This window comes from Thermobia domestica, chromosome 1, assembly GCF_964235325.1.
Source record: "Thermobia domestica chromosome 1, izTheDome1.hap1.1, whole genome shotgun sequence".
Taxonomy (NCBI): domain Eukaryota; kingdom Metazoa; phylum Arthropoda; class Insecta; order Zygentoma; family Lepismatidae; genus Thermobia; species Thermobia domestica.
Window position 1 is genome coordinate 22844135 of NC_137454.1, and position 24215 is coordinate 22868349.

Here is a 24215-nt window from a genome sequence, read left to right on the forward strand (position 1 = left end):
GTATATTTAAAAGAATAATATCACACCCCAGACCCTTAAGAGTAATAAAAGAAAGTCTATCAGTAACAAATACAACCCGCTTAATTGCTGGAAATATTCGTTTGTGAACGAAAAACCTGTTCCTAATTGGTGATTTTTATTTCCTTCCGGAATTCAGAGATCAATTTCCTTCCCACCTAACTTCCTGAGCTCCTAGTAGGTCCATCCTGTATATCTCTAACTCACTCGTTACGGATTTTAACGCGCCTACTCTATAGACTTCTAATATTCCATATTCCAAATCTCATGTCCATTTACTTTTGCTGAGGTCGTGCCAAGTTATCAGTCCTTGTCCGAGGCTTTTGTGAATATTTCTGAACAAGTGTTTTTTTTACAGGATGAGGTTGTTAGCCCTATCCAAACCCCCAAGCTGGAGATCCACTCCTAGTCGGCTGTCCGCGACTGCTTATTCAGTATATTCGCAGCTAACCTCTATATCTAGAGGCCTTCTCCTCGATCCGCAACCTGAGGACGCGCCATGCCGTGGTGGCAAGAACCCACAATACATTTTTAAAAATTGACCTAAATCGCAGCCATGATGGTATTATACAGAAAAAGATGCAGTTCTACCTCCTTTACTTATCCAAGATATAATCTTACTCCATCTAATAACTCCAAACTTAAAATACCCTTTGCCTCACATTGTGCACTCTCTAAATGCATTCGAAAGAAAGTTGCTTGGGACACCATATACGAGGGTGGTTCAATAATTATTGTCCCTGACCTATAAGGAGAATTATTTTTTCAATAAAATCTCCTTTCATAGTAATGCACTTCTTCCACCTATGCTGTAAAGCCACTATGCCAGTTTCAAAGAAAGTCTCTTGCTGAGCCGTGAGCCATTCCTCCACAGCTTCAATAACAGCTGCATATGAGTGAAACTTCTTCCCCTTGAGGTGCTTCTTCAACTTTGGGAACAAATGAATGCCACTAGGGGCGAGGTCGGGTGAGTAGGGAGGATGTTCCAACACATCAAAATCAGCATACATAAACAAAAACAAACTATTTGCTGAGCAAAAAAATATATTCACATAAAAAGCTACATAGTGTTTTATGTGAATATATTGTTTTGCTCAGCAAATAGTTTGTCTTTGTTTAAGTATATACAAAGTAAAGCTTCTACTTATGCAAAATCAGCAGCATGGATTGCGGCACCAGTAAGATGGCTTTTGTGGGCCGGAGCATTATCTTGGTAGAACAGCACTGTTCGCTGCAACATCCCACTGCAACATTTCCTTGATTGCTTCGCGTAACTTAGGGATTAGGGCTGCATAATAAGCCCTCGTGATAGTGTGTCCAACCTCCAGGTAGTCAATAAGGAGCACATCCTTCGCATCCCAAAAAATTGTGGCCATAACTTTGCGTGCTGATGCTTGAATCTTGAACTTGCGTGGGGGAGGCGAACTGCTGCGCCGCCACTCCATGCTCTGTCGTTTGGACTCGGAATCATAGTAGTGGAGCCACGTCTCATTCGCTGTACCAAACCTATCACAGAACTGTTTCAGGTCTGCCCCCATAACCTTCAAACCAGCCCTTGAACATCGAGCACTGTCTTTCTAATGTTCACGAGTTAACATTTCGGGTACCCATCGCGCTGACACCTTTCTGAATCCCAAGTGTTCATGCACAATGGTTTCCACTGAGCCTACAGAGATGTTCATGATGTCTGCTAACTGTTTCACCGTGATTCGTCTGTCTGCTATAATCGTATCATGCACAGCATCAATGTTTTCTGGGGTGCATGCTGTTGTTGGAGGATCAGCACCAGGGGCTTATTGAAAGCTTTCCCTGCCGCAAAGGGAGTCCCGGCAACAGTTCTTTACCACCTGGTAGGAAGGAGCCCCATCACCCAACACACTGATCATGTCCTCATGAATCTCCTTTGGGCGTAACCCATTTTTCTGGAGCTACTAGATGACAGCTCATTGTTCGGTTTTCTCCATTTTTCAAGCTAGATGCCACCTCTCACATCTGAAACGACAAAAAAGAATATTAATATAGCAGCTATGGTTCTGAAATTTAGCATATAGGCATCTAAGACATTAGGCTACAATATCCTCCATCAGCCATCCCAGCTCAAGTATTTTAAATATGCCGCGGACAATAATTATTGAACCTCCCTCGTAATATTCAATTGAGCTATTTTCTTCTCTCTTTTGGTTTACTTTAATCTGATATGTGATCATTTTAAGGGATAAGACTTTAAAAAACTCGCAAGTCGAATTTTAATTACCATTATAATATTATAATATACTATCATTACCTAAGATCAATGTTTATTTGTTCGCTATTCAAATCACCACCATTCAAGTTGATTAGTATACTTCTAGGTAAATGTAGGGAAAACATTGTAGGCAATTTAGATTTTTTAAAAAATACAGTTCCTAAGGGAGAGAGATAGTTCAAACTTTGTCAAAAATAAAATATCGCAGGATTCCCTCAAGTACGGCTCGTAAAATTTCATACATAAATACTTATTAAAGAGAAGTTGTCTTGTTTCCCAGCAGGAGCTCATGTGGTTCGGATCCCATGTTAGCGGGATGCTAAACTAAATTCATTGCAATCCAAAATTAAGTTGATTCATGGTAGGCACTATCAAAAATAACCTCTCTAAAAAAAGCAGGGGAGATGGAAACAGTAAGGAAAAGGTTGAAAAACATTAAAATAATTTGGAAACAGTTAGCACTAGGGTGGACCTCGGCTTTCCTTTCTTATGATTTTAAGTTTAGCATCCATTTCAGCAGCGAGGCTATATGAGACATGAACCTAGAGCTTAACGTAGGATCCAAATCACAAGAGCTCCCGCGAAGTATCGAACGCAGGTCTGCATGTCAAAGGCACGTTTGCTAACCGCTAAGCCACGAGGGAACACTCTGAGTTTTCGTTATTACATTGTAATTGTATTTCGCATCCTAAGAGAGGGAAAGTGTTTTATATTTTTCTCAATGAAAACCGGCGGCATCGTTTACAATGAATTTTTGAACGTATTTAGCACGTGGGTAGAGCTGAGTTTTTATAAATATCATTTCAATTTCAATCCGCATCTTACAGGGAAGGAAGGGGTTTCAAATATACAAATATTTTCCCTATAACCCTATTCTTCCCGTGAAAGTTTTCTCAATCTATTAATCATTATCATGATCAGCCATTATACAGGCTGAACGGTAACTATGTAGAGAGAATTCAGCAGGTGATTCCGGACACCTGTACGAGAAAAATTGTCCTTGGAACATACGCGAGCTGATCAATAGTTTGGGAGATACAGGATGCCGAAAGCGTGGGAAAATTAATTTTACAATTCCACAGCTCCACTATCCTGAATGACAGAGCTAAGGCAGGAACGCCACGTCAAAGAAACCGAACCTATTCTATCCAAAAGTGCCTATACTGAAATCGTGACATTCGTGTGCAAGGGATTCCCCAAAGGAAGTGACGAATCCCCGGAAATTATCTGTCGAAATGTGTGTCTAAAGTTGCACGGTTCGAAGGATATACGGACACTAAGCAATGATTTGTTGTTGGGGCGCCAACATTGTCAATATGGCGCAGGAGTGTATATTTGCTATGGGGGCTTGCATACTTGCAACATCAGGCAGGAGTTACAACAGGAAAGAATGTATTCTTCAGTTACCATACATGAAAGGGGGAGTCGTTTGCAGTGAATAGAAGTAGCACATTATGTAAACAAGTGCAATGCGAAGACATGGGACGTAGTCGTAACAAAGATGAAAATAGGGTGCAAGAACTCGAAATATATGGCATATGAAAGACTACTAAATAAGACAAACATGCTCGTGTATTGTACGACTAGACCAAATAAACGAAACTAGTAGGTCAGTCTTGTCTCGTTGTCTCGTCTCGAAGATAAGGCTAGGTTTTGAAATGAGACGAGACAGGAAAAGTTCTCGTCTTCTAGCAACACTAGTAAGAACTCGAAAAAGTTTGGGTTCATGTGGACACCGAAACACTACGCTGGTAGGAATGGCCTATGTTCTGGGAAAGAATTGAGATATGTAGGGGCGATCCAGGTCAATTTCAATACAGATATCATTCAGGCATAGGCCTGGTGGTACTGAGGGAAATCCTGACGACTGTCAGGATGGCCGAGCCGAATTTAGCAATGTAAATAGTATGTGGCATGTACGTCCTTCAGGCAGCATAACGTGCGGGGTGACGTGAGATAAGGTAACGACCTAGGCCTTGAGAGGTACCGTTACCATATTCGCGTTATGTAACAGTGGAAATTAGGGGAAGCTGCCGTAGGGGAAAAGAGAAGCAAAGTTATTCATACAAAGAACTATCCAGTTTCAAAATATGTTATTCTACCATTCGTATAGTACAAGAATATGTGAACCTGTATTCTTACAAAACCTTAGAGCATGCGAAAGGGTTTTTCTTTCTTCTGGAAACTTCACGGAAGATGTTGGAAGTGCCCTCCCTGCGCGTCAATGCATGCAGCAACTCGTCGCATCATAGATTGCCGAACCGGCTCCAATCGACCATATTGCACCCGAAATTCGTCAAAGGTTGTCGGATACGTTGTTAAAGCGTTTGGAGATCAGGAACGTGCTCGGTATACACGAGACGTATCCCCACAAGTAGAAGTCTAAGGGGTTGAGGTCAGCTGATCGTGCAGGTCATGCAACAGGACCTCCGCACCTGCCAACACCCCAACGTTATGCTGGCTGAGGGACGTACATGCCACACACTATTTACATTGCTAAATTACGGTTCGGCCATTCTGACAGTTGTCAGGGTTTCCCTCAGTGCCACCAGGCCTATGCCTGAATGGTATCTGTATTGAAATTGACCTGGATCACCCCTACATATCTCAATTCTTTCCCAGAACATAGGCCATTCCTACCAGCGTAGTGTTTCGGTGTCCACATGAACCCAAACTTTTTCGAGTTCTTACTAGTGTTGCTAGAAGACGAGAACTTTTCCTGTCTCGTCTCATTTCAAAACTGAGACGTACCGTCGAGACAAGACTGACCTACTAGTTTCGTTTACTTGGTCTAGTCGTACAATACACAAGCATGTTTGTCTTATTTAGTAGTCTTTCATATGCCATATATTTCGAGTTTTTGCACCCTATTTTCATCTTTGTTACGACTACGTCCCATGTCTTTGTATTGCACTTGTTTACATAATGTGCTACTTCTATTCATTGCAAACGACTTTCCCTCTTATGTATGGTAACCGAAGAACATATTATTCCCTGTTGTACCTCCTGCCTGATGTTGCAAGTATGCAAGCCCACATAGCAAATATACACTCCTGCGCCATATTGACAATGTTGGCGATATGACATTTCCAACAACAAATCATTGCTTACTGTTCGTATATCCTTCGAACCGTGCAACTTTAGACACACATTTCGACAGACAATTTCCAGGGATTCCTCACTTGCACACGTATGTCACGATTTCAGCATAGGCATTTTTGGATAGAGCAGGTTCGATTTCTTTGACGTGACGTTGCCGCCTTAGCTCTGTCATTCAGAATAGTGGAACTATGGAGCTCTAAAATTAATTTTCCCAAGCTTTCGGCGTCCTGTATCTCCCAAACTATTGATCAGCTCGCATATTTATTTATTTGTGAACAACAACATAACAGGCAAAGCCCAATTATAGTGTTGTTGCATTACAAAATAAACTTACAATAATATTTTTGAACATATTATAGCTCATATTACATATATCAATTTCTATGTGTTCGATACATATTTTGTTATAAGAAGAGCATATTCTCCAGATTGGTGACTTCAATAATACGTTGGTCCTTGCCTTTTTGCAATAGAACAGGCTAGAGTTATCAGCACGAGTTTTAAGTGTCGGGACATGAAAATTCAGTGTCGATATCAGATCTGTACAATTAAACTCATGTTGTACTATTTTACAAAGAATGATCAGATCTACCACATTTCGCCTTTGTTCTAGGACATTTTTTCTCGTACAAGTGTCTGGAATCATCTGGTAAAGTTTGACCACATAGTTACCCTTCACCGTGTATATCAATACCCTCTTTTATCACATCTTCTTGCCAAAAATACCCACAAGTAATTTCTTGTTTGTAGTAAGGTTTTTAATTATTACTGCTTATCGCTTGTAAAGCCTAGTCAAACCAGGCAAGGCACAGGTTTCAAACGCATATTTTTAAATCACGCTCGATCCTAGCAGTAGGATTAAATACGCGGTTCTGATTGGTTCAAATTATTCGTTTCTCGCCACGTAGCGTATATATAGCAGAAATCAAATGCCATTTGCTGCTGGTCCTCCTGGCGCAGCGTTATAACCTTCCCCGCTGGTCTAGTGGCTAGCTCGTGTGCCTTTGGTGCACAAGGTCCCGGGTTCGTTTCCCGGTGGGAGAGTTTTTGTGACTTTAACTGTCCACGATATTTTTGTGTTCGTGTCCCTGTCGTTCTAGGTTACTGATAAAGCGAATTAAACGAGTAAAGAAAGTAAAATTAGTAAGAAAAATAGTTCAAGTAAGTTACTGGAAAACCCGTTCGGTGAGTCAGTTAACCTTAAAAAGAAGAGTGCTAGCGCAACGACTAGTAATGATAATCGTTTTTGGTGTGGATTCAAACCTGACCCAAGAAAAGTCTTTTTTACTTCTTTTTTCATTTTCATGTCACTTTTATCACCAAAATAAGATAAAAATAATACTCTTTAACCTTGTACATAATATATAATGCATAAAAAGTGTCTTAATTAAGTTATGAAACAGCTGAGCGAGCGTTAGCGAGCGAACGGGGTTAGAAGCCCCTCAGGGCTCGTTTCGTTCCACCTTTACTCTCATGGTAATACCATGGTAATACATTACGTCACACTCGGGTGGTCCAACTTCCCGCTTCCGTGTGGCCAAAATGCATATTCTTGTAGAGTAACGCTACAAAAAAATAAATATGCCTCATGTTCTTACTAAATGTAACCCAAACATAATTCCAAGGTTCTAAGTGTAATAGTTTCGTAGATCTGGGGAACGAGGAGAAACCTCAAGCTGCCCCCCCCCCCGGAATCCTTTTCAGGAGACGCATTTCGCAAAACACCCTCTTATATGCAGATTATGATTCAAAGCATTTGTAACAAAATTTAATGTCTTGCGCCTAACGATTTCAGAGGTATGGCGAATGAGAAAAATTCAGTCAAGTCTCCCTTGTCAACCCCGCTTTGGACACATATTTTGTAACACATCGTCCTCTCGTACGATGAGATGCAAGGGGACATAGAATACAAAAATTTCAAGATTCTAGGTCTAATAGTTTAGGAGATCTGGGGAATGACAAAAAACATTCAAGCACTATTCTCTCCTCCTATTATGAAGGTTTTTCATGAAACGCAGTCATAATTGGAATTTATGGTGCAAGGAGAATATTTATACCAAGTTTTAAGGTTTCACGTATAACACTTTCGGATATTTGACGAATGACAAAAAAAATATTCAAGCCCACTCCAATCCTCCCTTTGGACAGACACTTCGACGACCATCATCTTATTTTATGATGAAAGGCAAACATTTATGCAAACTTTCAAAGTTCTACGCCTAACAGTTTCGAAGATTTGGCACATTCGCCTAAAAATAATACAAAACACCGTCTTACGTACACTCTCGGGTGCAAGAGGAACATTTATACAAAATTTCGAGAGTCTACTACTAATATTTTTATAGATCTTTTTACAAGTGAGTCAGTGGAGTTATTCTTTCGTTATATATAAATTTCCAAAGCACGTATTACATTCTTCTCCTCATTATTTTAAAGAAAATATGTGTTATTACTAAATATATACATATAGCAATATATAGAACATTCTACATCGATGAAATCGTTGTGACGAGGTTTCATGCTAACATTTCTTCCCAGGCGAGATTACGTCCAGTGTAGTTAAGGTTAGGCGAGATTCTGTGTCGCGCGATTTAGAACCGCAAGGTTTTTTGGATGCGACGTTTTGGACAGCGGGGTTTTGGTAAGGCAAGATTTTGTTCAGTCGAGATTTTGAGACTCGAGGTTTAGGGCGGCGAGATTTTGGTCTGCGAAGTTCTGGTAGCAAGGTTTTGCCCTTGCTTCTAACCAGCAAGGATATACACACAACACAAAACAAATTATCTTTGCCTTTTCCTCGATATGGGGAGAAGGATCCTATTCAGGAGGCAAAATCACTAAGTTTTCAAGTTACCGAAACACATCTACAACGATGTACTGTGTTATTATTCTAATGCAATAGAGGAACAATTATTAAGCAGAAATAAATACTTTGCTAACAATATTGCATTAGGAAAACATTTTCTTACAAACTAATTATAACCAAATGAATAATAGTTACCAGATCTTGTTGTCCACTTTCCATTCTTGATGAAAGTATATGGAGATGCCACTATGGGTATGATTGGTACTGTGTTCTGAATTGCTACATAGAAGGCGCCTTTCTTGAAAGGAAGAAAACTTTCTGGAGCTGGGCCTGCACGATGACCTTCTGGGAATATAAACAGCGACGTCTGACAAAAAGAAAAAAAAGGAAAAGAAAAAATAGTACCATCTCATTATCAACTGTTGAGAAACGTTAATGTCATTTATTTTAAAATGTGCCTTTCGATACAATTTCTCAAAGGGCAAACATTTACTAACTAGCGTCAATTACCGCTTCGCTGCGTTAAAATAAGAAAAATTAGTAATACATCCCGATAGTCAGTCATTTTTCACTATGAGATTGATAGAAACAAAGAAAATATAATGAAAAATTAGAAAATAAAAAGTAATCTATATATAAATATGAATTACATATTATTATTGTTGACCGAATTTGGATTTAAACGTTATCGAAAGTGTCACTGTTCATTTCAGTTGCCCCGTAAACTATGGATTCGGCACTAATGTTGGTTATTTTCGATCATTTTTATATATCTCCCTCTCCCCCTCCGCAAGTTGAGGCGCTCAATTTGGATTTTAAAAAGCATCGGAAGTGTCACTGTTCATTTCAGTGACCCTCAAATCCATGTATTCGACACTATAGTACTCGCGTCCAATCGTCAAGCTTGGGCTCTAAACCAATCACAGCAATATTTTGTTTGAGCTCCGATACATCGGAAAACTTCGGTACAATTCGTGGAGCCGCTTCCCGAGCGCACACTTGGGGAAATGTCAAACAGCTGAAATTAATAAACAATGTTGCCAAACCTTGAAGAGATAATAAATGAGTATTTTAAAAAGCATTTAAAAATTACCAATAATAACACTGCGCAACAATAACCACTGTAACAATTATTATTAAACGGTAACAATAACACGAATAGTAACAACGAAAATATAACACAACAAAAGACAATTAACAAAACGGAACGTGGCGCCAAACCGACAACACTGTACTCTCGGGAGATGTTTTCCGTGCAGCGCGAGAGACGACACTGACAAAATTTGATGGCTGGGGGTCGACGACTGGAACACACCCTCGCGTTCTATTGGGTGGTGAAATCGATAGATCTAGGTCAAGCTTCAGACTCGGCGCGAATACTATAGTATCGGTAATTTTCGATCACTTTTAAATATCTCCCCCTTCTCCTCCCCTAAGTTGCACCGTCAATGTGAAATCACAAAAAACATCCCAGGTCAGAACCTCAGCTATCTTGAAAATTTCATCAAGATCAGTCGGGTAGTTCAAGAGTTATTAAATCACATAGTTACTTTCATGCATACATACATATAGATAGATAGATAGATAGATAGATAGATAGATAGATAGATAGATAGATAGATAGATAGATAGATAGATAGATAGATAGATAGATAGATAGATAGATAGATAGATAGACAATTTCTTCTTAGAAAAATACTAATAAACTCTAATAACCTATACAAAAAAGCAATCTCCGATTTCAGTTGATAACTGTGATGTTTCCAGCCCACTTAACTCACAACAATTTTTTTTCTTTTTAAAATCTTTGGAACGACTCCCAGCGCCAGAGGCCATTGATATTAAAAATGCTCTTCACCCTGAGCGATGATGCTGGTGCTTGTTACTTCTGCAAAATCAAATAGTGTTGTGAGTGTGCAGAGTGCGTTCAAAATGAAACTTTCACGATGATTTGCCAACACATAAATCCATTTTTGAAGTGACATAGAACATTTAGTGAGACAAGGTGATTTTCCATCAAAAAGATGCCAACTTCTCGGAGAAAGTTATGGATCCCGTGAGAATCCTTTTTAGCGTATGCAAATTGTTGTTGAACCGGGAACAAATAGCAACACAATTTCTGTCAACGGGTTCTTATGGATGGAAAAAATATCTGAGGAAAACGATGGCGAAAAGTCTATCACTCTCCAAGGTGGGGTAAGGCCACTATGGAGAATTTTTCCACTACTTTTTGCTACTACTATTCGCAAAGTTTACTTTAGCGCTTCCTGCGCCCCTCCTAATTAACATAGAGCAATGAGTAATACAGCTTTGTAAAGCTTATGGAACGCAGATTTCCACGATGTAACATTGTTTTCCATTTTGCCCACCAACTAGAAGAAGAGGAAGAAGAAATTCTAAAAAATCGAAAAACTCGATTTTTTTCGAAAATATTTCATCTCTGGCAACATTGTGTGTACAGCAGCGCAACAAAAAATTCGTTATTACATACCTTACACATTTGTGTGCACAATGTATAACAACCACTGAGATCTAGGCCAAGAAATGTGTTCCAATATGTGATAACCTTATTGGGTTGTAGTCCTATCAATGGAAGAAATGGAGGTAAAGACCGATTTCAATGGAGGAAATAGACTATTAAATTATGAGAACACCCTGCGACCATCCCAATTACCACAGTGTAATGACGTACATCGTTGTAAAGCTTATAGAGTGCAAATTTAAACCATGTAGCATTGATCCCTATTTGACCCACTGCATAGAAGAAGAAGAAACCAGTTATTTATTTATTATTGAATAATTATAATTGCTGTATACGCATGCTGTGTCGCGGATTTTACTGGAGGAAGTACACCATTGTGTATGAACACCCTGCTATGTAATAGTTATCCTTATTTGTTACAACTGAAAAATTGACTAATAGTAGTAGAATATGGGCCTTAAGAGCCTAACAAATTTAGGTAGAAAAAAAACGCGATCTTATTGTAGTGCACAATTTAGTGTTGACTTTCTTATAAAAAAAAAAAAAAAAAAAAAGTACCTTAGAGAAACGGTGTTGAAAAGTCTATCATTCTCTCGAAGAGCACTTCCAATATGGGCGCCATCTTCCTAGTACTTGACATCACTATATGTTGAAGATTGTTCGATATTTGGAACCTTATTCTTTATATCAATTGAAAGCCAACTCTTAAATAAGTTTTTAAAATATGTTTGTTAAATATTTTTTTTTACATGGTACAGTACAGTTTTATATCCAGTACATTGTTCGATAATTTCCATGTGTTAGAGCATACTTACATTAAAATGAATATATACTACACAATTTAACCTTTATGCATTATGCTGAAGATAAGAATTACATGTACGAGTGTAATGTGGATACAACTATGTTAAGTTCTGCTACATGGTACTGCATATGAACTAAGCAATATTCACTAATAAATTTTCAAAGTTAATTAACATACTTAGGAATGTATCATAAGCAGCTATAGCAGATATACTATATCTTCGCTTATAATATCACTTTTATCTCAATCATCATCCATATCAACTTCCACAGGATTACAACAAGTTGTACCTCTACAATGAGTACAAGCATTTGTACACATCATCCCTTGCCTTCTGCATACGCTCTGTAGAGAGCACATTGTGTTATGCTGCATCCCCACTGAGCCATTTTCACGAGTGTCAGATATTCATGACGCAATTCCCTTCCCAGTTACATGGATCCATTTCGTTACCCATGTACTGTTGAACCTGGTAATACACTCGTTGACTATGAAATTTGCATGCATCTACTGATAAGAAACGAACATGAACCTGTCATCCGGACATCCGAATCAAACCTAGTCCATTCGATAAGCATAGCAAAGATATGTTTATGCACAAAAAATTAGGTGTCATGAATAACAGAGTAAGTCCCTGGGGCCCACTAACCCTGTTAGTATAAAGAAAATTATAGACTTCCAGTGAAACAGCTATTGCATCAACACTGTTCATTGCAAACTCATAGTTTATAGTTCATTCTCTTCTGCATGAAACAAGCTTTATAGAGGTGCTATTTATTGGGGACCATAACGTATTTGAACAGGGAAAATTAGGAGAATGTCGGAACAATTCCCTCCAGAAATCCCTCCCACCGATTTTGGACCCCTCTGGAGTGGCCCCGGGTAAAAGCACACAAACTAAATGTATCTACAAAGATACTATAGGAGATAAGAAATGTATGTACCAAGTTTTGTATTGAAAGCTGGAAAAGTCTGTATATCAATACCCGCTTTCCCCTCATACCTAATCTATCTACCAAGATGAAATATTTGCCAGAGGTGAAATAATTTCTCAGTAATAAATAAATAACTTCTTTGTAATTTTTCAACTTCCTTCTTTTTCTATCCGGTGGGTCAAATAGAGATCAATGCTACATGGTTTAAATTTGCACTCTATAACATTTACAACGATGTACGTCACGATACTGTGGTAATTGGGATGATCGCAGGGTGTTCTCATGGAATATAATGGTCTATTTCCTCCATTGGATTGGGTGATACAGCCCATAAAGGTTATCCTATATTGGGTCACCTTCCTCGATCTAGATCTCAGTGGCTGTTGTACATTATACACACAAATGTGTAAGATATGTAATAACGAATTTTTTGTTGCGTTGCTGTATATATAGTGTTGCCAGAATGAAATATTTTCGAAAAAATCGAGTTTTTGGTATTTTTTAAATTTCTTCATCCTCTTCTTGTAGTTAGTGGGCAAAATGGTAAACAATGTTACATCGTGGGAATCTGCGTTCCATAAGCTTTACAAAGCTGTATTATCTTTGTTAATTAGGAGAAGCACAGGAGGCGTGTAAATGAAACTTTGCGAATACTAGTAGCGCGTGGCGGCCATGTTGGAAAATTCTCCATAACGGCCTCATCCATCATCGGGAGTAATAGAATTTTTACAATCGTTTTCCTCAGGTATTTTCCCATAAGAACCCGTTAACGTAAATTGTATTGCAATTTGTCTCTAGTTCAGCCATTTTTTGACCTACTTTCCTAGTTTATTTTGCCCACCTCGAAGAAGCCAACTGGTAATGTTTGCAGAGTTGCAAGTGCCATGAACAATAATGAGCAAGATTTTACTCAATCCTTTGAGGTGTCATCCGTATACGCTTCAATTCGTGCATAAGTGGTGTTCAAAAAACAAGTTCTGTGGCGACAGAAGTTTTCCGAGACTGTCCAGTCTTTAATAAAGGGCGCTAAAACTCTGCTAATGGAGATCTTTTCGCCGATGATGAGGCTTTGTACTTACGTCAGGATCTGCGAACCGAAAATTCGCATAACGGTAAAACGTGACTACATACCAAAATTATTATTATTATTATTATTATTATTATTATTATTATTATTATTATTATTATTATTATTATTATTATTATTTGCTATATTAGAGAGTTTTTCTTTGAGTAACAAATAATTACAGGTTATAGTCATTTAACGTTATTACGCAACTGCTTGGTTCTTCAGCTATTTACAGAGAGAAGAGAGTACGTTTTACAACCAGGTAAATTGACATTATACTATACCATTGTTTCCATACGAGAACCTACCAAACCAAGTGGTTCAAGCACCCAACGATCAAGTTGTTCGGAAGAACTCCAGTGTCACCAGACCTGACTCTTTTGTGACATTCTTCGGCGTGATTTGTTAAATACAAAGTGAATGCAACTGCTTACATGATCAGGCATGGATCAGTGCTGCTATTTGCTCCATTACCGAGATACAAATTCATAACGTGTGGTTCGTACTGGATTACCGCACCAATGTTTCCCTTATAGCAGCTGTGACGTGTAACCGCTTTCTTGATCCGTTCCTCACGTCCAACCATTAAATATTCTTTAAACATATTGACTTACCTGCTCAAAACATCGTAGAACATCTCCTAAAAGGAATTACAGAATTCGTCCTTGATCGGTATCAGATTTCGACAATAACGTAAGTGCAAAGCATCGAATGGTTCGGGTGTGTCGCCTCAAAACGGTCGTGGATATCCAGAAAACTACTCAAACCGTAACAGGCCGAGGTACTACTAGTACGTGAAACAAAACACACTAAATACAATGTGATATACTTATTTACACATGTAAAAGAAAATAATTACGCTGAAGAAAAGCAATGACAACACGAAAAACTCGTATTTGTATAGATAATTCACCACCTAGATAAACACTATAAAATACACAAAAACATACATCAAATAGCCCTTTAATTCCTTATGAGATATACGCATCAATAGCACTTTTACATTTTTGAAGATCACTGTATGAACTTTTCTCACACCACCAAGTAATACACATTGGGGTTAACATTGTGAGGGATAATACTGGAAGTAATTCCTCAAAGAACGTTTCAAAAGCTAATTCAATAAAAATCTTCAAAATAGCATTTCCTCCGGGATATATTCTTAAGATTGCAGAACATCGGAGTATGGTTGATTCAAAATATAAAAATCCAGACTACTTATTGGAACCAATTACTATATATGCACCCTAAGTCAGAGTACCAGGGGATTAGGTGAGTAGGGCTTGGAATCGTGATTTTTTGCCGTTATTAATCCTTTTTTTAATGCCATAGTTGGAGTCCGCTGGAATAGTTAGGTATAATGACCTTAAAACATTCGCCAGTCCACTCTGGTGAGCGTATACAATAATCAGTGACGTATAAGTCACGGGTCTTGTACAAAAAATAATTCAACTTGTGCATATTTTCCAGTCGCACAGAACGTTGTTTAATTTGTGTTTTATTACCCTCTTCATTCATTGGTTCTTGATGATTATGGATTTCACACTCAGGTTGTAACAGAGGTAACGGATCATCAATTGCCTCAAGTCGGTGAGGAAGATTTTTTAATTTACCAATCTTATCCTCAGGTAAATGTTTCTTGGCCAACACTAACCAAGTACTATACGTTTGTGGTGTGAGTGTCCATCAGAGGGTCCCACAACTCAACTGCCCTATCATTGCTAGACACACTAGTACATATATATGGTCCGCGGTAAAGTTCAAAAAACTTTGCGATTTGTTTTTTTATAAGACTGCTCACATTGTGCTCCCGCACAAATACAAAATCTCCGGCGCACACTAAGCGTCTGTGTTTTTGAGTTTCATTCCATCTTTGGTTTATCTTTTTAATCTTTTCAGTTCTTTTCACATTGGCTAAAATTAATTTATTACTCCAATTTATTCCATCCTCATCAGATGTGTCTTTCTGAACATTAATACCAAAATGCAGAAAGATTGGGCGCGAGGAATCAATGTTTAAATGCAAACTAGCGGGTGAGACTCCTAAGTTTTGTGAAATAGAGTAGTTATAAAAACGTACAGCCTGTGTCAAATTTTTAGCCCATTCTGCGGACGATTGTGAACATAAAGTTCTTAATGTCTGCACTAATTTTTTATTTACTCTTTCCACTAGGGAACTCTGAGCATGTTAAACAGTACAATACTTGACTACAATATTATATTTTTTCATGGCTTGAACGAAACATTTGGAACGAAAGACTGGTGCATTATCTGACAGAATACAATTAGGTAGCCCAAGCATAGAAAAATAATATTTTTCAAAACATCTAACAATCGCCTTGGGCGTTGAGCTTCTCAACGCAAATGGGGTACAATATCGTGTATACAAATCTATGATGACAAGAGCAAAGCGCTTTCGTGATTTTTTAATCGGATACGCTCCTAACATATCAATGGAGATACAATCTTGTGGTCTCCATGATGGAATGGTACTTACCAACTTAGCTGGTGGGTGTTGGTCTGGTTTGATTCGAGCGCACGTAACGCATTCTCGAGCGAAATTCTTAACTGAGTTTCTCAATCCTTTTCAATGAAATGCCTTCGAAATTAACGCTATCGTGCGATCTGTGCTGGGTGTCCTACATCAGTGTGGTACGCGGTGAGTATGTTGTGTACCAAAACTGGTGGCATACAAATTTTCCATTTATTAGGATGAAGAAAGTCTCGAATGAACAAGATATCGTTTTCTAGTTTATAATTTTGCTTCCAAGATCTACTATTTCGATACTCCATTTCATCCACTGTTCCTTCTAAGACACGAATGACGTTTCTATAATCTGAACATTCTCTTTGAAGATGTGCTAATCGTTCAGGAGAAATATTGAGAACTTTGTCCTGCAATACTCGGAACGAGTGTAAATTAAGCAGTTTATGTTCGTGCGATGGGAATAATCTACTAAGTGCATCACTAAATTTATTGCTTTTGCCTTTCACAAATTCTATGTCATGTTGGAATTCACTAATTTCTGCGCTCCAACGCGATAACCTGTTGTTTCAAGATTTTACACGTTTAAGGAAGAGAAGAGCATGGTGATCGGTGACAATTATAATTCGTCTTCCTAACAACATGGGTCTCCATTTTCTCAAGGCATATATGACCGCTAGGCATTCTAATTCCGAAATTGAATACCGACGCTCGCATGGGGTCAAGGTGCGACTAATGAACTGGATAATCCGTGATTTATCATCCTGTTCTTGCCATCATTTACAGCCTAAACCTACAGTTGAAGCATCCATTTGGACATAAAAAGGTTTTGTGAAATCAGGGTGTGACAATAAGATGTTCGCACAAATGTCATCTTTAATCTGATTAAAAGCTATCTCGCACTGTTCAGTCCACTGCCATTTCCGACCCTTTTCTTCCAATTCGTACAATGGAGCGGCTTTTCTGGCATAATCTGGTATAAAATTTTGACACCAATTAGATAATCCTAACGCAGATTGCAAACTTTTGATATTAGTGGGTGTTGGTAGTTCCCTGAATGCTTTAATAGGTTTTTTTATCCTTCTTAATCCCCTTTGGACTAACAATGTACCCTAAAAATGGTACTTCCGGTGCAAAAAAACATGCATTTATCAATGTTCAATGTTATATTTTATTCCTTGAATTTAGCAAAAATTTGGTCCAATAATTGTAAGTGTTCCTGATATTTGTTGTTCGTGACTAAATTATCGGGTAATTTTGTTATGTAACTCAGGGCCTAACACATGGGACATCATAGCGTTCAAAGCTTGTTCTCCATTTCGATACTCAAAAGGCACTCCTTGGTATTGATAACACTATTCCTCAAAATTAGACGCTGTATATGGCTGAGATTTAGGATGCAACCCACAATCATGGTACATATGCATTGGTAAACGATGTTGTTACCAAATTTTTTCACTGTGCAACAACGTTTTGCACATATGTATTGGTGAACGATATTGTTAGTCACCAAAATATTTTCACTGTGAAACAACGTTTTGCACATATGTATTTGTGAACGATATTGTTACTCAATAAAATCTTTTCACTGTGCAACAACGTTTTGTACATATGTATTGGTGAACGATATTGTTAGTCACCAAAATATTTTCACTGTGAAACAACGTTTTGCATATATGTATTGGTGAACGATATTGTTACTCACCAAAATCTTTTCACTGTAAAACGTTTTGCACATATGTATTGGTGAACGATATTGTTACTCAACAAAATCTTTTCACTGTGAAACAACGTTTTGCATATATGTATTGGTGAAGGCGATATTTTGACTCACCAAAATCTTTTCACTGTGAAACAAGTTTTGCACATATGTATTGGTGAACGATATTGTTACTCAATAAAATCTTTTTACTGTGGAATAACGTTTTGCACATATGTATTGGTGAATGATATTGTTACTCAACAAAATCTTTTCACTGTGAAACAACGTTTTGCACATATGAATTGGTGAACGATAAAAGACTTCTTTGGTCTTGTTGTTGGGAATGAAGTCGAGTTGTTCGCTATTCCCATCGAACAAAACAAATTAATTTTGTTCCACGAATAAAACATAAGTTGAAAAAAATATCTTTCCTTCAAGGATGTACAGAATGTCCAAAAATACTTATATAACCCGATAATGGTTATAGACGCACATTGAGCATTTCTGACTCATATTAATACTATCAGCAACTCCATGATTTTATGTAATCAGGTTAACAATTGAAGAGAATAGTACCAGTACTTTCGAAAACGGGGTGTTCTTGCTCTCAAGTTATATTAATAATGAAGTACGCTGAGAAAATTCCGCTTTCCGGATAACAGTATATTATACAAATATACAGAATCCATAAGTTTACTACTGAAATCTCTACAGAGCATACATATATTAGTATGCTACGTACCTACTGCGTTTTCCCCACTTAGATGTTATATTATGCCGGTATAGGATGTCTAACATCTAACAGTGTTCCGTATATTATATACGTACACGTAGGTTACATACATGAGCTATACGTTATATAGTCCATCTGTATGTGAAATCCTTACCGCCTATACATAGCTCTATTCTTCATACGGAAAGTACGTATAGATCAAGGATATTGTAAAATAGAGGATCTGTTCATACAACAAAATTGCTAAGCCATACGTCATCGCTTTGCCACACTTACTCTGCCCACTCCGTGCCACTAAGATCGCAATGTTTCGAGCCAACAATCATGTCGGAAACGAGAGTAACCAATCAGGCTGCCGACTCAGACGATGCTCGGTTGTTTTTTTTCTGGCTTCATTGAGTTCATATGATAAAGATACGTATGGGCAGATCCTCTATTTTATAACATCGTTGGTATAGATGGAAAAAATATTGAAAGTATTATAAAACATACGTCTTTTAGTTGTACGTTTGTTCCAGGATGTTACCTATAAGTCCAAAAACTACAGAATTTACATACGTAACCTACGTGTTTACGTACATCACAACCCTTTTTCTGTGTAATTCTGTCTGAGAGCATAACACAAGGACAGCTAACAGATGTTTGTTTTAGAATATTATCAACGTTTAATGAGGGGAAAGAATCAAAGATGAGACAGACGGATAGATGATATTAAACGGAACAAAATGATGGATGAATGTAAATGTAAATGTAAATGTAAATTAATTATATGAATGTAAATGAATGTAAATGTAAATGTAATTACATAAATGTAAATGAATTAAATGAATGTAAATGAATGTAAATGTAAATGTAATTGCATAAATGTAAATGTAATGGATGAATGTAAATGATGGATGGATGAATGTAAATGTAATGGATGAATGAATGAGTTTCCAGAAAATCAACAAAATTTAATTTTAAACCAAAATTTTAATGATACACGATAATTAACTACATATTAAGAGGAAACTGAAATATACATATTTTAATAAAGCTTTTTTTTTTACATATAATGACACACTGCAAGACGATAATTAATGAGATATAGACCAGGATAATGATTAACTCTTAAGTTTTAATTTTATTAATAATAACCGTATTTTCCAAAAAAATATCATCTTATTAATCTATAAATGACATCAAATCGAACAAGGCTACGTGGATTGTCGAGAATTTATTGCAAGCAAAAGATGTGTCGATCATTGATAGCATTATTTATTAGTTTTTATTCAGGTAGATTAGTAGATGATTATTTGCTAACGTAATGTACACGAAAAATATTATAAAAATGTTGATAGGTAGAACTAGGTTTAATAAAATTAGAGTTTGGAGTCGATTTCCACTAACAGTAGTATTTACAGTAATACTATAGTACATTTTTTTCTAAATAAAACGTAGAAATTAGGTAGCTCACGACCGTGCGGTCGTGTGAAGGGTCTCTATAGAGCCCCGAAGCAGGGTAGAGTGACATAGGTAACCCTCAATGCTCCGAAGCAAGCAGTGATGGGGTAAAAGTTACAGAACCCCGAAGCACGCTAAGCAACTAAGGTTGGAATCCCGACAGAGCCCCGAAACAGGCTAAATCAGGACGAAAGGAATAGCCAAGAGTCTCGAAGCAGACTACAGGCTTTGAGGTAAGGTTCTCATAGTGCTCCAGGCAAGCAAGAGGAGGGACACCAGGAAGCTGGTGCCTGTCCACTGGTTGCTCTCTATTATATAGGCTTGCCAGTGCGGCGTGGCAGTGCTGCTGTCCTCTCGTCATGTGATTTGTAGCAGGTGCTAGTGGTTCATCTTCTGCTTCTTGTAGTAACCTCACGTGATGTATAGTACTCCGATGTAAATACACGTGGTTAAGTTTACAACCAGGAGCATATGACATTGTACACAGAAGCACGTGGTATATTACTATATCTATATTTAAGCAGCAGAATATATATATATTATATTCTCTTAATAAACTCCATAAACGTCTAACAGTGTGACATATACACTCTAAACAGTGTCACATATAATCTTAACAGTGACATATACACTCTAAACAGTGTCATAAATAATCTTAACAGTAATATATACACTCTGAACAGTGTCATATATAATCTTAACAGTGACATATACACTCTAAAGAGTGTCATAAATATTCTTAACAGTGACATATACACTCTAAACAGTGTCATAAATAATCTTAACAATGACATATACACTCTAAACAGTGTCATAAATAATCTTAACAGTATCATATACACTCTAAACAGTGTCATAAATAATCTTAACAGTATCATATACACTCTGAACAGTGTCATATAATCTTAACAGTGACATATACACTCTAAACAGTGTCATAAATAATCTTAACAGTGACATATACACTCTAAACAGTGTCATAAATAATCTTAACAATGACATATACACTCTAAACAGTGTCATAAATATTCTTAACAGTGACATATACACTCTAAACAGTGTCATAAATAATCTTAACAGTGACATATACACTCTAAACAGTGTCATAAATAATCTTAACAATGACATATACAGTCTAAACAGTGTCATAAATATTCTTAACAGTGACATATACACTCTAAACAGTGTCATAAATATTCTTAACAGTGACATATACACTCTAAACAGTGTCATATGTAATCTTAACAGTGACATATACAGTCTAAACAGTGTCATATGTAATCTTAACAGTGACATATACACTCTAAACAGTGTCATAAGTATTCTTAACAGTTACATATACACTCTAAACAGTGTCATAAAAATCTTAACAGTGACATATACACTCTAAATAGTGTCATAAATAATCTTAACAGTGACATATATGAGATATGATCAAAAATTATGGTGAAACAAAGCAATAAGCTTGTATGCAATTTGATTTAACCTCCTCCAAAGTACTGTCCTTGGTTAGCAATATACTTATCCCAAAATTGAATCCATGACTGGAAGTATTTCTGGAAAACTTCTTTTGGAAGAGCTTTGAACTGCTCTGTCGTGGCCCTCTCAATGTGAGGAAGGTGTGAAAATGTTTTCCTTTAAGCACGGTTTTAATTTTTGGAAAGAGCTAGAAGTCGCATGGTGTTATATGCGGAGAGTATAGTGAATGAGGACAAAAAGGAATTCGTCCAAAACTCGCGTATCAAAAGCAAGGTGTGGCATAGTGTTTTTTCGTGGTGAAGAAGAAGCCATTTGCTCATTTAATCGGTGGTTAAAATGCAATTCACGAACCAATACGAGATGGTCAGTTCTTTCGGAAAGTTCTCGAATAGTCATTCGCCTGTTTGAACAAATCGTTTGTGACACTTTTTGCACGTCTTCATCTGCTTTTAACATTAAAGGACGTCTCGTTCCTTCCTTGTTTCCAATCGACTCCTTGCCGCTTTCGAATCGGTCATACCACTTGTAAACAGTCTTCAATGCCATCGCTTCCTCGCCATAAAACTGATTTTGACATTTCGTGAACTTCTTTGGCACTTTTTTTTTTAAAAAAAAGCTTAGAACAAAAGTTAATGTTGGCATGCGACAGACACTCTTATCATGTTCTCACTCTTCTGCCTCTGGAAGCCAACTAACATGCCACAGCTTCTTTGAAACTCGATACTGACTGTTCCAAAAATTTAGGTTACCGGTCTTACTAATTAAAATGCATAGAACATCGATAGATAACACTGGGCTACTACATTCATCGTACTTTTTGATCACAGTTTATATATAAAGTTATACTTTTACGAGTGGCTTATATTCCTAACACAGTAACACATATGTATACTCCTACCACGGATACTTAAATTCTTAAGAGTGACAAACACAGTTCAAACAATGTCACACTTCGCACACATACTGCAAACAGTGATACATTATATCCCAAAGGTGTGCAATATACAGACGCTGACACTGTTAACGCGGCATTAGCAACGTGGAAAAATGGGATTTATTTTGTCTGCTCTACGGATGCTAACTACGTACTGAATGCACGGTATATCAAAGCCTCACTTTTATAGCTTAAAGTAAAATAAAATAGATAAGTCGAGAGGACTCTATTTATTGCTTCCAACTTTCGAAAAATACTTCCGTACGCAACTACTGTGACGCAAATCGCGTGGATTGTACTTTCCACGATATTAATTTTTACCCCTTCTTCCACTAAATTGTGGGGCTCTTCACATTCACCTCCTCTTGGCTACGGAACTGAATATTTCTGAATTTCCTCTACTTGGTACAGCAGTGTTGAATTCAGGCATGTTCAAGGGGCGCTGAGCATCCACTTGAATATATATGTGCCCCCCTTAGAATATCTCTAAATATACATGCATTGAAATATCTGTTTTATTCTGTTTATTTTTTTTTCTCTTAAAAGCAAGGATTTTTTAAAAAAAGAAAATTAATTTCTTCTTTTGCTCAATTTCATTGTTGTAATTAACAAATCGCGTTCTCGTATAAAGTCGAAATTGAATAAAAACTTGGAAATTAGATACAGACACACACGCGCGCGCGCTTTACAACGTTAGTTAGGGGAAAATGGTAATATGTTGGTTATTGCAACCGACCAGACAATAACAAGTCGCGAGTTTTGTTGTGACAGATTCCTATTGCTCTACTGCAATCTAGAACACAGCTCCCCCGCTAAATTTTTATTCCCCCCTTGTACAAAAGTCTGAATTCAACACTGTGGTACAGAAACACACTACTCATCATTTTATTGAGAAACCAAGGAAATTCATTAACCTGTGCCACACCAACTTCTTCATTCAATTATTAAGTTGCAGTGGCAGATCTAGAAGATAAGAACTAGGGGGGGGGCAACCAGAACCTAGGCTATGATAGGTATATCGTAAGTTTACTATAAACTTTCAAAAAATATATAAATAATAGCTTCAATTATTTTTGTTACTCAAGAAACTGGGAGGCATAGGCCTCTAAGACCCAGAGCTAGATCCACCACTGTTAGAAGGTAAAAACTGAGGGAGCCAACCATCCAAAACCCAGACTTATAACGAGATAATTTGTATCGTAATTTGTATCGTTTAATAATTACCTGTACCTTGGGCAGAAAGTGCTCATACACAAGCACTATACCTGATATAGTGTTAATTTAAAAATAACAAAAGAAGAAGGTTTTTGATATATGTAAGAAATATACATTATTGTACAATTCGTTGCTATGTAGTTGTTGATAGTTATCTAACAAACATGTACGATTGAAAAGCAGTTTATGTGCATATTCGTTCATAAAGAATCAACGAATAAAACTGTCTAATACGTATCACCATTCTATAATTTCAGTATAAAAGGTGAGAATACAAGTAAATGTACTCACAGAAGATATTTTGAGGTGTGAATGATTACTACCACAAAAACTTGACTCAAATTATTAGCCGAACCAGGTTAACGATTACCTTTGGTAAGATCGTTATAAAAATTTTGGTTTACCTCACCCGGGAACTTGTAAATTCAATTCCCGAAGTTAAGTAAGGGTGAATTTACTTCTGCAAAAAAAGTTAATGACTACGAACTTGACAAGACTGAGGAGTGGTAGAATAATCTCAAGAAATATGAACGTGGAAACAATGGAAAAAGAAATCAGTGATAGTGATAATGGTGAACAAAGTACAGCACCAGGAACGACACTAGAAGATCGAATATTACTACTCTTAGAACGGCAAGAACAAAGCCGAAAAGAAGATATGGAAGCCATAAAGCAGACGATGGAGCAGAAGTCAGATGAGACGAAACAATTTATTCTTCAGGCGATGAATGACATCACCTCGCAATTTGACGAAAAGTTAAAAAG

The 24215-nt window shown here is 37.3% G+C and overlaps 1 protein-coding gene across 1 annotated transcript in view; it reads right to left on the reverse strand.

Moving 5' to 3' along the window:
- LOC145664936 (1-acyl-sn-glycerol-3-phosphate acyltransferase alpha-like) overlaps positions 1-24215 on the reverse strand; it is a 68754-nt gene that overhangs the window by 5877 nt on the left and 38662 nt on the right. Inside the window, exon 5 of the mRNA XM_081732405.1 lies at positions 8364-8535. Coding sequence (XP_081588531.1) covers positions 8364-8535 — 172 coding nt within the window. The remainder of the gene's footprint in view (positions 1-8363; positions 8536-24215) is intronic.